Source organism: Talpa occidentalis, unplaced genomic scaffold, assembly GCF_014898055.3.
Source record: "Talpa occidentalis isolate TD23 unplaced genomic scaffold, MPIMG_talOcc4v2.1 talOcc4.8, whole genome shotgun sequence".
NCBI classification, from domain to species: Eukaryota; Metazoa; Chordata; class Mammalia; order Eulipotyphla; family Talpidae; genus Talpa; species Talpa occidentalis.
The window spans coordinates 2,584,404-2,600,577 of record NW_023605194.1 but is presented as its reverse complement, the minus strand read 5'-3'; the positions used below and the strand labels follow the sequence as shown (position 1 = coordinate 2,600,577).

The window sequence follows — 16,174 nt, the reverse complement described above, 5'->3', positions numbered from 1 at the left end:
GCGCGTGCCGTGCCCTGGCGTCCATGCATGAAGAAGGGGGGCGGCCGTCCCCCTAACACGTCTATTATCATCCCATGTTGACATTAAATCAGTCAGTCAATGAATTTACTTCTCAAGAAGCTTTTTGGCCAAGGTTATTGGCACGAGGGGTAATGCATAAGATTTGGAGTCAGAGCAGAGGGTTGGGGTTGAGCCCTCGTACTGGGCTAACCCTGGGACTGACCTTGAACTAGGGGCTCTGACCTTGTCTGAGCCTCATGTCCCTTCTCTACCTCCAGGTGGAAGGCCTGCCTCAGGGTTTTACGAGGTTCCATGGACACCCTCTGTGTCTCCCCCTCTCTGAGCTACTCATTGAGATAATACCAGTTGTCTTTATTTTTGTAAGTGGGTTTTGACCACATTTTGCTGCCCTGGCGGCCAGCTAAGGCACCCCTTGGGGATTCATGCACGGCCTCCCATGGTGCCAGTGTCCGCACTGGGCCTGCCCAGCATCCGTTCCCACCGGCTGTGGGCTCCCAGCCACCTGCTCTCCAGCCAGGCTGCTTCTGATTCAGAGCACACGCTTGCAAGAGGCAGAGGCTCCCCTGCACAAATCCAGCACTCACACACTGCGCCCCCAAATGTGGCTGCGTCTCGGCCTTCCTTGCAGAGTGGCTCTGCTCTCCTTCGGAAGCTCCCTCCTGACAGCCCCGTGTGACGCTGATGTCCCACGTCTGCTGCTCTTGTGAATGGTGCTCCTGGGCTTGTCGTGACTCGGCACGTGGCAGGCAGCACAGCCTGGGCGTGGGGCGTTATCCGGTCCTGCCCCTGCTGGCTATAGCTGGGGACAGCGCCCTCAGATGTGGGGGCCTTTGGGCACTGCTCTGACCTTACCTTTGTCATCCCGGTGCCTGAGGCAGGGTGAGGTACCAGAGCTGCTGTCCTGCAGTAAACCCCATGAGACTTCCAGGACACACCTCCCTGCCTAGCCCCGCAGCACAGGACAGGAGCTTCCAGGTTTAGTGTCCAGGGGTTGGGGTCTGCCAGGTGGCTGCTGGTTTAGGATGGGGTCATGGAAAGTGTGTCCTCAGAGGTCCTTACTGGCCTGGTGGCTGCGCTGTCCAGGGTCCAAGATGGCAGGACTGGAGGGCGGCTGCTCCAGGTGAATCACCACCCCAGATGGGGGGTCCTCAGCTTTCCAGCAGGCTCCCCACAGTGCTGAGTACCTGCCCTGTCACTGCAGCGAGCCACTTACCCGTGGGTCACGTTGCAATGCTCAGCCAGCAGTTGTTACTTAGAACTTGAACGCATTTTCCCATCCAAACAAGGTTCTTCTGAAGAGCGGTTTGTTGTTGCCCGCCCACAGAATCCTTCCTGGCCACATACTGCCGGAGAGGGAACCGGGAAATCTCCAAGGGATTAAGTCACAGAAATCTCCCGGGGTGGGAGGTGTACCCCCTTCTGTCACCCCCAGCTCCAGGAGGCTCTGCAGCCACAGGGTAATCCCCTTCCTGGCAGGAGCAGAGAGCGCCCTGCTCCCAGCCATGGTTGCCTGGCGACCGGGACATTCCGAGGTGATGCTGTCACCAGGAGCAAAGGGGACCTCTTTGACTTTCATTTCGCAGCAGCCAGTGGTTCCTCTTTTGGGGTGATGGTGTGTCAGGTGTGTGCAAGATGGAGCTGCCCCCGCTGGCACCTGCCGCCGAGGCCCAGACTCTCATTTCAGGGAGTCATTTTTCTGAGAGCTTGATTTGTGGCCTCAAAGTCCCATTACTTAGGGAAAAGCGGCAGCTGAATTATTCATCGGGGTTTGTATTAAAGTCTCTGTTCTCAGCATTATGCTGGATGTTTGGGGGCACATAAAAAGACATATAAGATGGGATTCCTCTCCTCAATTAACTGACTCGGTGATGAGAGCGAGGTCGTGAAATGAATTATGATGGGGGAGCTGGAGGCCGGGGCCGGCAGGGCGGGGCGAGCTGGCGCTCTGTCCCCGCAACACCCGCGCCCACCCCTCCCCCGCCAGGGCGCTCACGCTGGATTTGCCCAGCGTGGCTTTTCTTCAGGTGCAATCCAGAGTAAACCTCTGCCTCCCTCGCGTCCGAAGGGGCTGTCCCCGCGCGTGAGTGGGGTCCAGGTTGTCTCTTAGACTCCGCTGGAGACGCTGCAGCTGGCGAGGTGGAGATCCCCCCCTCTGGGACGGAACGTGTGTCCTGGGGGGACGCGGCCTCTTTCCCGGGACTGAAGCTGCCGACTTCTGCACGGACGCCGATGTCTGTGCCTCCTGCCCCCTCCTTGTGGTCCTCCCTGGGGCTGGGCCCGCTGCTTGGAGCCCTCCCTGCGCGGCTGCTCCGGGGGCGCCGTCCCACCGCTCAGATGGGAAACTCAGGGCCACGGCGTGGCTGGTTCGGCTCCGGGCCGCTGTCTCCTCTGCATTCGCGTGGCTGATCCCCTGCCCCTGACTCCCGCGGCTGCGGCCGAGTAAGCGCCCGTACATGAGTTGTGGCGTCGTCTGCGTCCCTTTTGGTGGTTCGCGCCCTTACAGTCCAGTTGGGATCCTGGGCTCCCTGGATTCCACCTGTTGCCCAAATGACATTTTTCTTTTCAGTCTGCACCAGGGACGTCCTTAGGGCGACCATTCTAGCCCACATGTGTCCCCTCCAGGGTGCTGGGCGCGTGGCGGACTTTCGGGACCGGGTTGTAATGTGACTGCAGCTGAAGCTGCGGGGGGGTTTGGGGGACCCTCCGGCATGGCTGGGCTCACCTGCTGTCAACAGTCTCGCTGCCTTGACACCATTTCCCGACACAGCTCGTCGGTACAGACCACCGCGTCTGTCTGTGATTTTCCTGTTAGAAAACCATCAGGCCGGCGCTCAGCTGTCAGGAAGGAGGCCACTGGGCGGGTGGGGCCTGGAGCTGGGGCGGGGGGTCATCTCCGGGCCCAGGGTCCCTCCCGTGACGGCTGTCACTGGCGTTGTCAGTGCTGGAGTCTGCATCACTTATTTTATCATCAAAGAGAAATAGTCTTGCTCGTGAGCAGGAAACCCCCACCTGGCACAGGTGCCGGCTGTTGCAGTGAGCACCTGGCGCCCCTTGTCACCTGGAAGGCCGGTGCCTTGCTCTCAGGCTCCAAGTTCTCGCTTCAGGCGGCGACGTGGAAATTGTTCCATGGCGAATGCAGTTGGGAGGAAGGAGTTCAGCCTCCTGTGGCGCAAGTGCTGCCGGGAGTCGTGACACGCTGAGCTGGCGCCGCTTTCCCGGGCAGGCTGGTTTCTGCTGCGGGGTCTACCTGGAGTCCTCACGGGCGTGGCGAGGGCCGGCTGTGGGCCGCACACTGACGGCTTCTCTTCGCAGTGGACCTGCTGGGTCTCCTGAAGTGGCGCTCCAACACCAGCCTGCTGCAGCAGAACCTGAGGCAGCTGATGAAGGTGGATGGCGGCGAGGTGGTGAAGGTAACTGGCCGCGCTCTGCCGCCCTGCGGGTGTGGACAGTGGGGGCATCGCCTCCACGGAGGGTTGGGGCTGGGGGCGAAGCCTTTCATGGTGGGGAGAGTGAACCCCACCGCTGCCTGGAGGGTCTCTCTAGGGCTTTGGTCTGGGAGGGCGTGTGGCTTCCTGGCAGGATATGGGCCTGGGAATCAGCCCAGGCCAGGGTTCTGGTCCACCAGGACCTTGCTGGGGGTTTGGCAAAGCTCCCTGGTGCCTGGAGGCCTCACTCCTGCCGCCACGTGGACATGGTGTGCTGTGGGATGAGGGGACAGGTGATGCTGTGAGTGGCTTGTGGGGGCGCCGTGGACTCTCATCATTCCCAGAGTCCTTGCCTTGCTGTGGAGCCGGCTCCATACTCACCCAGAACTTCTGCAACAGACCTGCCAGGGTGTGGGCCGGAGCAGAGACACTCGCACCCCGTGTCCAGGCGGCCCTTCCCGCCTCTTCCCAGCCCCGCCCGGCCTCTCTCGGCCCTTCCTGGCTCTTCTTTCCCTGTCCTGGCCGTTCCCATTCTCTGAGGTCTTGGACCCATTTTTAGCCCCCGGCAGAGCAGCCTCTCCAGTCTTGACCCTCAGGGCTGGCTCGCACCTGCGCACCACACCTGGGCGTAGACACAGCCTGCAGATAAGTGCGTAGAAGTGAAAATAGGTCGGTGCTGCACAGCCCCTCGGGACTCCAGTCTAGCCCCTGCTCCGCTGGTGTGGGCGCTGCTGTTTTTTTCACCCCCGTCCTGCCCAGGTGACTTCCTTGTAGAGCGGGGACACCTGCTCACGGCAGGCGGCCCTTTGGCTGCCGCGATGCTCTGGTCTGTCGCCGTGGCCCTCGGAGGCCCGGGCCCCCAGGAGAGGTGCCACCCGAAGCCTCATCTCTGCACGACTTAATTACTCAAGTGGCCGTGATGAGACAGCAATGCGGGTGACGTCACTGGAAATTAACTTGCCTGCACCACCGTGCTGGACTCAGCACACGCGGTTCACACAGATCCAGCGAACCTTCCCCCGAATCGTCTCCCCGTCCCTCCCTGGCTTGGACTGTGTTCATTACATTTTAAACTCCCCGGTTCTCTGCATCCCCTGGTGCAGATGGAAACTGGGTGATCCATGAGCGTTGCTCTAGAATCGGCACAAGGAACAGAACCCCACCCTCCCTGCGCGCGCGCCCATGGTGCTGTGGGGCCCGCCTGTTTCCATGCGCTCCCGTCGGACCTATCAGGGCGAGTCCGGCCGTCCTGCCTTGGGACTCAGCTCCACCCCGTGACCTGTGTGGGGTCACAGCCTGTGGCTCTTTCCTGGAAATGGTTTCTCATCTCTCCCTGTCAGTGTAGACGGGGCAGCCCCTCCCGCCGTGTCTACTGCCTCTGCCTGCGCCGGGACTCCCTGGGGGCCCAGAGAGCCCAGCTCCTGTCTGGGCCAGTGGGCTGCGTCGGGCCAGAGCAGGCAGGTCCCAGGGTGCAGGCACAGCCGCGGGCGGGGGCTTCCTTCCGTCCAGCCGGCCCTGCCCACTCACGACTGCTGTGGAGAGACGGCGTTGCCGGGAAGTCCTTGCTTATCTGGTAAACCACGTTCAGGGGTGGCGCCCCATTATGGTGAAAAATGGATTTGGGAAGATGGACCAAGTGGTGATTTTCTCCTCCTGTAGATGATCTTAGGGAAGCCCTCCCGGCCTCGAACAGGCCCCCGCTCTAGGACGTGCCTGTGCCCCTGCAACCCCCGGGGGAAAGCCAGGCTCTGCTCCCGGCAGCCCCCAGCAGGTGACAGGGCTCCAGGGCCACATGCCATATTTCTGTGCTTCTGCCCTGTCCTCTGTGTCCTCAGTGGTGCTGCCAGGACAGCCGGTGCGCCTCCTGGCTGTGACACAGGCTGTGTGACCTTCGTGAGGGCATCACACTCTGAAAGTGGTGGGAAATGATGGGAAGCCAGCTCCAGGGCACACGCCTCTCCTCTCCCTGGGCCTCTGGGTGTGAACAGGGGCCTTTGTTACACTCAGCGGCAGCTGCTCCTGGCTTGGCTCCCAGCTCGGCTGCTAGACTCAGTGTGGCCTGGTCCGGCCTGTCTCCTGGCTGCCGTGCACCTTGTCCCGGCCTAATGAAGACCAGGACAAGGGCTGGAAAGTCCCATGGGGAGGGGCCCTAGGAACCCCCACTGCTGACCCCCCGGCTTGGCTTGGGGCACCGTGTTTTTGTGCTGAATTCTTGCATCTCAAGTGTTTGTCTCATGCGTTCAATGGCTGAGAACATCCCCCAAGCTGGTTGCTTCCTCGTTGACGATGGGGAAGGCGGGAAGTTGGGGTAATGCCAGAGATGGTGGGTCTTCAGGTTGGGGGAGCGAGGGCGGGTGCTGATGTCGCCTCCTGGCCTCGTGTCTCTGCAGTTCCTCCAGGACACACTGGACGCCCTCTTCAACATCATGATGGAGAACTCGGAGAGCGAGACTTTCGACACCTTGGTGTTTGATGCACTGGTGAGAGGTTTCGTTTTTATCTGCTCGGATGTTGGGGTGCCCTTTCATGCAACCTTGAAGGGGGTGGGGGCGTCGGGTGTCCTTGAAGCATTTGCAGTTATAAACCCATCCCAGCAGAGCCCTGGAGAGCCAGAAATTCTCTTCCTGCAATTCTGTAATGAGGCAAATGCAATCTCCAGGGCGAGAAGAGCTCACCTGCTTCCCCCCTATCTGAACAGGTGGTATATGTAGTTCATGGGCTCCCCTGTGCACGCTATTCCGTGAAGATTCCAGAAGGCTGGCATTGTTTTTGCTAAAGAAAATATCCATTGCTTTCGCAGGTGTTTATCATTGGCCTCATCGCTGATAGAAAGTTTCAGCATTTTAATCCCGTCCTGGAGACCTACATTAAGAAGCACTTTAGTGCAACCTTGGCCTACACGTGAGTTCTTTTTGGTTGTTTCCAAACCACTACTTATGTTTGCGTGTTTGTTATGAGTCTTTTTCACGTACTTCCGCCTGTGGCTGCATTTTGCCTTCCAAACTCTGCACTGACTGAAATCAATTTGGTTATAGTTTCCCTCTTCACGGACCTGGAAACCTCGCTGAGAGAGAGCTGAGATGCATTATTGCAATGTTCTGGGGTTCTCTCTCGCTCTCCTTGACACCTTCCATTTGTCTTTGAAATTTTCAGTCCACGTTTGAGGGGGCTGATATGGGGAGTCGCCACGCCATGGCCTCCCGGCGAGGCTCAGTGAGGGACGGGACAGATATGCGCTTGTTTCCAAATTACTGCTGGTTCAGTGAATAACATTCAGTTTTGTGTGTTTCATTATCTTTCGGCTCTGTAAAGCGGGCCTGCCTTTTGTTCCTCAAGCTCCAGCACTGACTCCCTTGGTCCTCACTGCCCTCCTGGCTCTGTGGCCTGGCCCCGCGTCCCCAGGTGGCCCCCACGGTGTCCGCTGCCTCCTTTGACTTCCAGATTGATTTTCTGGCTCCAGGTCATTCTCTTTGCATATCATGCCTTCTTTTTCTATTCTTTTCTGTTGGAAGAAATTCTGTGGAATGTGAGTTCTTTGGGATATCAAAGCGATGAAGAAGGAGAGCTGTTTTCCGATAAATTTGGGAAAGTAAGTTACACTAAGTTAAACAGGGTTTCTGCCAGGACGGTGGACGTTCTGCTGTGCTTTGGGAACCACTGGAGTGGAGACGTTTGCAGTCAAGCATAGGCCCTGGTGGAGGAGGGTCACCCTCGCCTGGCCTGGCACACACCCTCCAACAGTGCTCCCTGATGCTGTCAGGCTTCTTTGCTGGAGTTCCAGGAAACCCCCACTGCTGACCCCCCTGATTAGTGCTAAGAATGACTTCCCAACCGGTACCCATAAAGCTTTTATTGGGATTTAGCAGTAAAGTAGTTACTCTTAGGGCTGCCGCGAGGTCAACCCTAGAAGTGACTGTGGCTCTTAGGAGTGTCTGGTGATAAATAATCTCACTGGCCTATATGCTGGCCCACAGCCTCACTGGACACACCCCGCAGCTACTGCATGTCTCTGCGAGTATTCACCAGTCACAGGAAATCCTGGTGATTGTGTAAGAAGTTGGTGAACAGAGAAATTTGGGTGACTGGGGGTTCTTGTTGCTTGTGGTTTACAGATCTCGCGTCTGCTGTGGTTTCTGCAGAGCAGGGCACATGGAAGCAATCTGTGTTGAGTGAATCTGTGTTTTGTGCTTTGGGGGCATTGCTTGAAGGTCACCCTTAGGAACCATGAACAACAATTACTAGTTTAGGGGCTGCTAGCACTAGAAAGTGTAAGATGTTTGGGCAGAATTAAAATTTGATTATCACCATTCCTGCCTCTACCATTGGAAAATAACACATGAGTAAATCAAAACAAAACCCAGAAAATTGTGCATGATCAGAGAGAACATGGAAGAAAATTGAAGTTCCCTGCACACGGCCCTCCATACGGCCCTACATACTAGAGATGGCCACTGTTGGCAGGTAACCACTGCTAGCATGTCTCTGTATGGGCTTTGTATGCGCACTTTAATGTTGTTATTTCTGCTTATTTTAGAAAATGGAATCATGTTTGCACTTTTAAAATTGAAAAACACTTTTTCACTGTTATCGTTTATAGACAATAAAATGTTGACTTCGTGAGTTTGGACAGTTGTAGCACCCATGGCACCACTGCGCACAGCAAGACGTGGGTGTTGCCACTTCCCGGAAGGTTCCCTCTCACCCCTTCTGAGTCAGACCCATCAACACAGCAGCAGCGGCTGTCTGACTTCATGATCGCAGGTCTGTCCGGCCACTCTCGATAGCACGGTGTAAAGGCAGGAATAGGACACAGTGCAGGTTTTCTGATCCCATGTAGACCGGGTAAAGGAGGAGTCAGTCCTCAGTGGTTTTGCAGGTTTTTTATTGGGGTTCACCAGGCATATGGCAGGCAGGGGTGCTGGCTTGGGGGCTGGTAGGCCAGCAAGTCTTCACTCTATCTGAGCTCTCTGGAGTTCGTTCTGCTGCTTCTCGGCTTCTCTTTCGGCTACGGCTTCGGCTTCTACTGCTGCTGCTGGTGTCCCCGTGACGCCGCCCTTAAAAGCACAGTCTTAGTTCAGCTGAATCCCATCTACCTATGCCCACACCCTAGTCCAGGTGCCCGCCATCAGGCATGCATTCAGGACAAGGATCCATCATCTATCCTGATGGTGGAAGGGCAGAAAAGCCTGATATTTTCTTTACCCTACACACGGTGTCCTGAGTTTCTGTCCTTTCACGGGAGGCTTTTGAGATCAGTCACGGTGCTTTGTGCATCATTGTTTCATTGGCGCCTTGTAGGGTAGGTAAATGATATCAGGCTTTTCTGCCCTCCCGCCATTAGGATAGATCGGATCCTTGCGGTCCTGAATGCATGCCTAATGCCGGCACCTGGAGTAGGGTGTGGGCATATGTAGATGGGCTTCACCTGGGCTGAGAGACTGGGCTTATAAGGGCGGCATCACGGGGACACCAGCAGAAGAGCAAAAAGAATGTAAGAGCAGAGCAAAAGAGAAGAATGAAAGAAAGCCCATGAGAAGAAGGCCGGAGAGCCCAGATAGAGTGAAGATTCGCCGGGGGCTGGGAGGCCTGCCAGCCTCCCGGCCCCCCGGGCCTCCTGCCTGCGTGTACCTAGTAAATCCCAATAAAAGCCTTTAAAAGCCACCGAGGGCTCTAGGACTCTGTCCTTCACCCGTCTGCCTGAGTCATAGAGATCCTGCACTGTCCCTTCCTGCTGCTACACTCCTGTTCATGGCTGAGTAGTATTCCAGTGAACAAACCTGCCCTGATTGGTTGAGCTGTGCTCCCATTGATAGATATTTGTGGTATTTCTAGATTTGTCTTTTTTGGAAACAGGCTGCTGTGAATATCCTTGTACAAGCCTTCGTGTGGACATACCCTTGGCTGAACAGTTAGGAGCAGGATTGCGGGGCTGTGTACATGGCGGTTCTCTCTACAGGAAGCCACCAAACAGGCCTCCAAGTGGGTTGTGCTGTTTTGCAGACGCACCAGCAACCTGCGGGCTTCTCTTCCCTGTGTCCTGTGTCTGCACCGATTTCCGTGTCGTGAGGCGGGGTTAGATTTTCTGTTATCTCAGTAGGGATTGTAATTTGCAGTTACCTGAGCACCCCTGATGTTGAGAACTTTTTACTTGCCATTGTGAAGTGTCTGTCCATTAGTTTTTCCATTAGTTGCCTGCTCATGTTAAATTTTGGGCATGTATATTTTTTTGTCAAACGTGAATCTTGAACGTTTCTTCTCTGTCTGTTAAACATTACCAGAAATGTTCAACTTTGTTAAGACCTGCTACATTGTTTTTCGAAATGGTTTCGATTTGTTGGCTAAACCGTCTTTGCCTAGCCTAGAATCACAGTATCTGCTTTGTCTAACATAACAGCCACTTGTCCCTTGTGTCTGTTTCAATAAAGGGAAATTAAAGTTTCACTGATGAGCTGCATTTCAGAGGCTCAGTAGCCACACGTGGTGGGCGGCTTCACGTGGGCTGGCTGGGGTGGAGGCCCCGCTGCTGTACAGGGCTCGCTGGGCCATCTCTGTCTTAATTGCTTTGTGCTTTTTTCTTTAAATCTCAGTAACACAGAAAATGTGCTTGGCAAAATTCAGCCTCCATTTATGATAAAATGCTCTGCAAACTAGGGACAGAGGGGACCATTTTCGAATGTGATAGGCGACATCTGAGCACTGTATGGCTATCCTAATTATGCTGACACATGAGAAGCTTTTCCCCTAAGTTCAGACACAAGGCAGGCAGGCCTGATCTTAGCACATCTGTGTATGATTGTCTGGAAGTTGGGCAATAAAACAGGAAAAAACAATTAGGAGCACAACAATTGAAGTAAAGCTGTCTTTATTTTTAGATGTGCTCATGTACATTCAAAACCCTAAGGAACCTATGTTTGAAAAATCAAATAAAACAAAACGAAACTGCTAGAACTACTTAGGAAAGCTGTGATTTAAAGTTCTTTCAGAAAAATCAACTGTATGTATACAGTTAATTGGAACATATTAAAAGTAGAATATAATTGGCCATATTATAAAAAAAAAAGCGTCAACTACCCCAGAATAACTTAATGACAGATGGGCAGGGCTTCTACCATGAAATTACAAAACATCTTTGGGAGAAATTGTAGAGGAACAAAAGAGAGATGTGCACGGATTGAAAGATAAGATATTGCTCAAATGTCCATTTTCCCCAGACTAATCTGTAGTTGAGCACAATACCCATCAAAGCCGCAGCAGGCTTTTGTCAAAAAATTGACTCATCTATTTAAAGACTTACACAGAAATGGAAAACCTCTTGAATAGCTCAAATAACTTTGCAGGAGAATCTGATTTTAAGACTTACTATAAAGCTGCAGGAGCCAAGATAGTGTGGCATAAAAAGAGACAAAAGATTGGCATAAAAAGAGCCAAGGAGATGGATGGGAGAGAACCTGGGGCCCAGGGGACACTGCCTCTGGTCACTGCTGCTTTCCTGGCGCTGGGGGCTGCTTTCCTGACTCCAGGCTGGTGGCCGCGTGCCCCTCCACCACCTTTCATTTTTAACAGCTGTGCGATATTCCACTGTTGGCGTCATCTTGACTTGTTTAACCGGTTCTCACATGATAGGCATTTGCTTTGTTTCTGTGCTTCTACTATCGCAGCAGGCTGCAGTAAACATCCTTTAGGACATTTCTGGTTTCTGTGGGCTGAATTACTAGGACTGGAATTGCTGATGTCCGAGGAGTGAAATATTTTTAATTGTAATAGATATTTCCAATTTATTTTGTAATAGATATTACCAGTTTATTTTCCAGAAAGAAGCTGTGCCCCCAGCTCTTGTCTGATCATTTATTTTCAGCCTTTCCATTTAAATTTATTAGGCAAAAAATTGCTTCTTGTTTAATTTGCACATGGTGACTTGTTCATGTGGGTTATGTTTTTAGATTTTTTTGATATCTGTATGTTGTCTCTCACTTTTTCTAAAATTAACTCACATTCTCTGAAACATTAAAGATTTAAAAAAATACCTGTAAACCAAGCACTTAACATAATTTATGAAATTATGAATTCTTCATCTATGAACTATCCCATACTTTATTTGTACCAACCATCTAATTACTTACATAATACTATGGAATACTTACAATTAGTTTTGACCAATTTCTGTATGTTGTAAATCATCTACTCTTCTATTATCATGAGGAAGGTTTTAAATGTTTTCAGGTGAGGGAGTTACTTGTGTTTCGCTGACGATATATTAATTTAAGGCTATGGACGCTTAAAAGTACAGTCATTAGACTTAAAAGACTTTTGTAGTCTTATCACTGGAAAATAAAAAGATTATTTAAAAATCTTTTCATGTCCTCACCCATCTTACTCCTTATCTTACTCTCACTTGTAAGGGCAGGAAGGGCTACTCAGCAGGTTTTCTGATCCAGCAGACTGGGTACAGGAGTTCTGAAACCCTCGGTGGGTTTTGCAGGCTTTTATTGGGATTTACAAGGTACACAGCAGGCAGGGGGGCTGGGGGGCTGGGGGGCCTCCCAGCACCCAGCAAGTCTTCACTCTTTCTGAGCCCTCCAGCATTCTCTGGCATTCTCTCTGCTTCTGCTGGCGTCCCCGTGACGCCGCCCTTATAAACTCCGTCTCTCAGCCCAGGTGTGCGCACTTCAGGTGCCGCCATCAGGCCTGTATTCAGGACCCCAGGGTGCCCTCATCTATCCTCATGGCGGGAGGGCAGAAAAGCCTGATACTTTTACCTTACCCTATACACTCTTATATAAGGATATTTAGGAAGCACATTAAAAGTTAAGAATTTTTCTTGTTTGAAAAATCAGTCCTAAAATTTAATTTTAGGAATTCCAGCTTCAGAAAAGGAACTCAGATGGCGAGAGGGCCCAGAGGCTTCCCAGAACAAAGCCTGTCTCACAGGACGCCCTTCTCATGGTGGCGTGGCTTGTCCCCACGTCACAAGCTCTAACATTTTAACCACGTTCGAGTGTAAAATTCAACGTATATGTGCGGCGTTTAGTACATTCCCTGTGCACAGCCATCGAATAGCTCCAGAACGCTTTCAGGAGAATGCCTTTGTGCCCCTGTGGGACTATGAAGAAAATATTTGATTTTGTTCCTTAACGCTGGGGAGCTGGTTTCCGTCGCCCAGCCTGGCCCAGCCTTGTACAGAGGGACATTCCCTGCCACCCGCCTGCAGGCCGGTGCAGGTGAAACCGCGCCGTGCACTCACCTCTCAGAAGAACACCTGACGCTTCGGACGCGCTTGATGAGGCTTCCACCCCGCTCCTCGGAGAGCTGAGTGTGGGTCCCTTCACAGGAGCACGTTAGGAACACCCCTGGGTGTCGGGGCGAACACAGCCTCACACGACCCCTTGTGCGCTCTGCCCTGGCCACGAGCTGAGCGCCTGTGATTTTCTGGATTTAGTAATTTGCGTTTCCATTCTGAACAGGAAGCTGACCAAAGTCTTGAGGAACTACGTGGACAATGCCGAGAAGCCGGGGATCAACGAGCAGCTGTATAAGGCCATGAAGGCCTTGGAGTACATCTTCAAGTTCATCGTGCGCTCCCGGATACTGTTCAACCAGTAGGTGCCCCCCCGCCTGCCTCTCCCTCTTCCCCCGCCCGCCCCGCCCCTGCGCCTCTTGCCGTCCTACCCCTCGCAGCCGCCGAGGGCAGAGACTGGGCTGGGGCTGCCCGCTCTACCCCCGCTGCCGCCGGCAGTGACCTGCAGCTCTCAGAGGCCCCCGCGCCCAAGTCTGCGTGTGAGTCAAACATCGTCTGCTGAGATGCCACGGCCCGGCCCGGCTAGGGAGGCTGTAGCGGGGACTCTGCGGCTCTTTGCCTATCTTTATGGAGAAAAAGATTCCCCAGAAGAACAAATATAATTAAAACAAACAAGCAATAACAACAAAAAGCCAAAACCAAGTAAAACTGCCTCCTTAGGGCAGCCGGGGCTTCCTGCTTCTTCCTTCAGCCTGAACCCTGTCTGGGCTCTGGAGAAGCAGCCCCTCCCGGGTGGCGTCTGTGGGGACGGACACTCCTGGCCCACCTGCGAGGCTTTGTAATTGATTTTGAGCTCTGAAGTGAATTGGGGTGTTTCTGATTTCATAATTTCATAAAGACTACCAACTTCCCCCTTGCTGTCTCTAGGGTCAGGGCTGTGCTAAAATAAAGAGCTTGCAGTCGGCTCTCAGCACTGGACTCCACGAATGAATTGATGCAAAGCGGGGTGAGCTGAGTGTTGGGGTGTCAAGTCCACCCTCCTGGTTCTTGTAGGATGTGGCTTTGGGTGACCTGCTGGTGTGAGGCTGGTGCCTGCTGGGTATTGGGGGTTGATCAGAGTCACCCTTAGACGTGTAGTGAGTCCTAAAGGCGCGATGGAGCTCCTGACCAGCCCCCTCGATGGCTCAGATCCGCGCAGAGATCTTGGGTGGACGTGATCAGGATTCCCAGCCCGGGCCCCACTGCTGGGCAGTTGCCACTGTTGACTTCTGCCTGTGGCACCTTCCGTCCTGGGCAGCCTCAACTCTTGTGACAAGCATGTTGTGCCAGCGGAGAGTTGGACGGGCCAGGCCTGCCTCCCCCTCGGGCCCTCAGGATAAGGCTGTGAAGTAGATTTTTTTTTTTAATTTTTTTTTTTTTTAAAGATTTATTTTTATTTATTTATACAAACACTGGGTACAGTCAGAAGCGCTGGAGGGTGAGAAAATTCACCAGAGCCAGAGCGGGGAGCAGAGCGGGCAGACTGAAGTACACTGCTGAGGGGAGCAGCGGGCACAGCAGGGGGTGTCTGTTGCACCATGTGGGACCCTCCTCTGGTGGCCGGGGAGCAGCCCGGGATTGAACCGGTGCTGCAGAGGCTGCGGGCAGCTTCGCAACCCAGCGTTCAACCGCTGCGCCACCGGGGAGGCCCGAAGTAGATTTTTTTTTAAAGATTTTATTTATTTATACAAGAGCTGGGGTGTAGACCAGAGGTGGGGGGTGGTGGTGGTGAGAGGATTGACCAGAGACAGAGTGGGGAGCAGAACAGGTGGATCCACTGAAATCCACTGCTGAGGGGAGCATTGGGGAGATAGGAGAGGTCTGCTGCACCCTGTGGATCAGCTCCCTGCCTGGGGATCGAACTCAGGCTGCAGAGGCTGGGCATAGCTTCACAGGCTGAGACTTTAACACCTGCGCCACCAGAGAGGCCCCTGTGAAGCAGTTTTTGTTTACCTGGATTTTTTGATTCAGTGCAATAATTTCCATGATAGTGAACTTCTCAGCATCCATTATTTTTATATTCCCCCCAATTTTAATTCTTTGATTATTCTAAATGGAAGCGTTGTTAAGAGGACGAACTTGACGCTGTCAGGGGACACGGACTCAAGAACCTTTGGACCTTGTGGTCAGGGGGCCATGGAGTCAGGGCGTGGGTCTGCCCCGCTCCTTTCTGTAAGAGCTGCTGACGCTCCTCTGGTGCAAGAGAAGTAGCCTCGGTGCCCAGTGTCGCTGCAGTTGTGGTAAATGCTGGCACCCTCTAGCAACTGCTGCTCAGAGGACATGGGACGCACCTGGGTGGATGGACACCAGTGTCCTTTCTCTTTGTGTCTCCTTTATCTCCTCCAGTCTCCAGACACCCCCGGCAGGAGGTCCATGAAAGTTGAGTTTGAAGGATCTTGCTGGGGTTAGGAATGTGATTAACTGTGTGTTGCAGAACGCCTCCCCCAGGTGCAGCTACCTTTTGTGTGCTTTTTGACTTTTCGCCTAACATGGAACCTGGAGGAACAGCCTGGAACTCATGCCGTTTGCTCCATGGCCTCCCCGTGTCATTGGCTCCTCTACAACTTACTACTCCCCCATCCTTAGGGGCTGTCTCTTGACCCCATGGCCCCAAGGTGGCTGCTGCCTCTCCTGGCATCAGCACTGCATTCCAGGGCTAACCAGCACCTCCAGCCACTCTCCTTTTACAGACTTTCCTCAGTCCCTTCAAAGTGTCACGTGCTTTGCGCTCAGTGGCCAGAACCACGTTCCGTGGCCTCAGAAGGTGCAGGGGAGGCTGGGGAGGATTTGCAGATGGGCTTGTTGGTGCTTTTTTTCCGTGGAGGTGCGGGGGTGCTCATGGGGCCATTAATATTCTCTTGTCCTACTTTTAACCCAGACCTTCCCTGCCTGAGAGCTTAGCCCTCCTTCCCGAGTCCGGCTGCTAGAGCTGCTGACTTCCGCTCCGCCCGAGAGTCTTTCTTCCTCACTAGCTCTGGGGTTGCTCTGAGACTCCTGTCCCCCATGTCTCTTTGGGTTTAAGTCACCGGAGCCCTAAGTGACCAGAGACGTGACTTAGGCCTGCTGTGGCATGAGACCCGCGGCAGACTCTGGCCCGTGAGCAGGAGGGGGTGCGTGGCTCCTGTCCTCACGGGCCATGTCCTGTCGGCACAGCCTGAACCCGAGGCTGCCCAGCCTTCCAGGGGCCCGGGCCCGGCGTTTCCGACTTTGTCTCCCCGAGGGCGATGGTGATCTCCTGGGGGTTCTGAGCTTCGAGCTTCCTGTCCCCCTCCCTCCTGTCCCTCCTCCTTCCCTGGGCACTGAATGAGCTCTGGAGCCTTCACTGCATCCCAGACTTGTATTGTCTATGGGCCTTATTTTTTTCTGTGTTGCCTAAATATGTATCTTGGCAGCCGCCTACAAACCTGGAGGGCAGAGAAGGACATATGTTTCCTTTGAAACTTGGAACACAGTC

At 53.7% G+C, this 16,174-nt stretch overlaps 1 protein-coding gene across 2 annotated transcripts in view; it reads left to right on the top strand.

Annotated features, from left to right (window-relative positions):
* The window catches only part of DOCK1 (dedicator of cytokinesis 1), a 345,405-nt gene that overhangs the window by 72,314 nt on the left and 256,917 nt on the right, over positions 1 to 16,174 (top strand). For both annotated transcript variants that reach the window (XM_037496903.2, XM_037496902.2), the window contains exons 19-22: positions 3,334 to 3,431; positions 5,837 to 5,926; positions 6,247 to 6,347; positions 12,908 to 13,042. In XM_037496903.2, the coding sequence (XP_037352800.1) occupies positions 3,334 to 3,431; positions 5,837 to 5,926; positions 6,247 to 6,347; positions 12,908 to 13,042 (424 nt within the window). The remainder of the gene's footprint in view (positions 1 to 3,333; positions 3,432 to 5,836; positions 5,927 to 6,246; positions 6,348 to 12,907; positions 13,043 to 16,174) is intronic.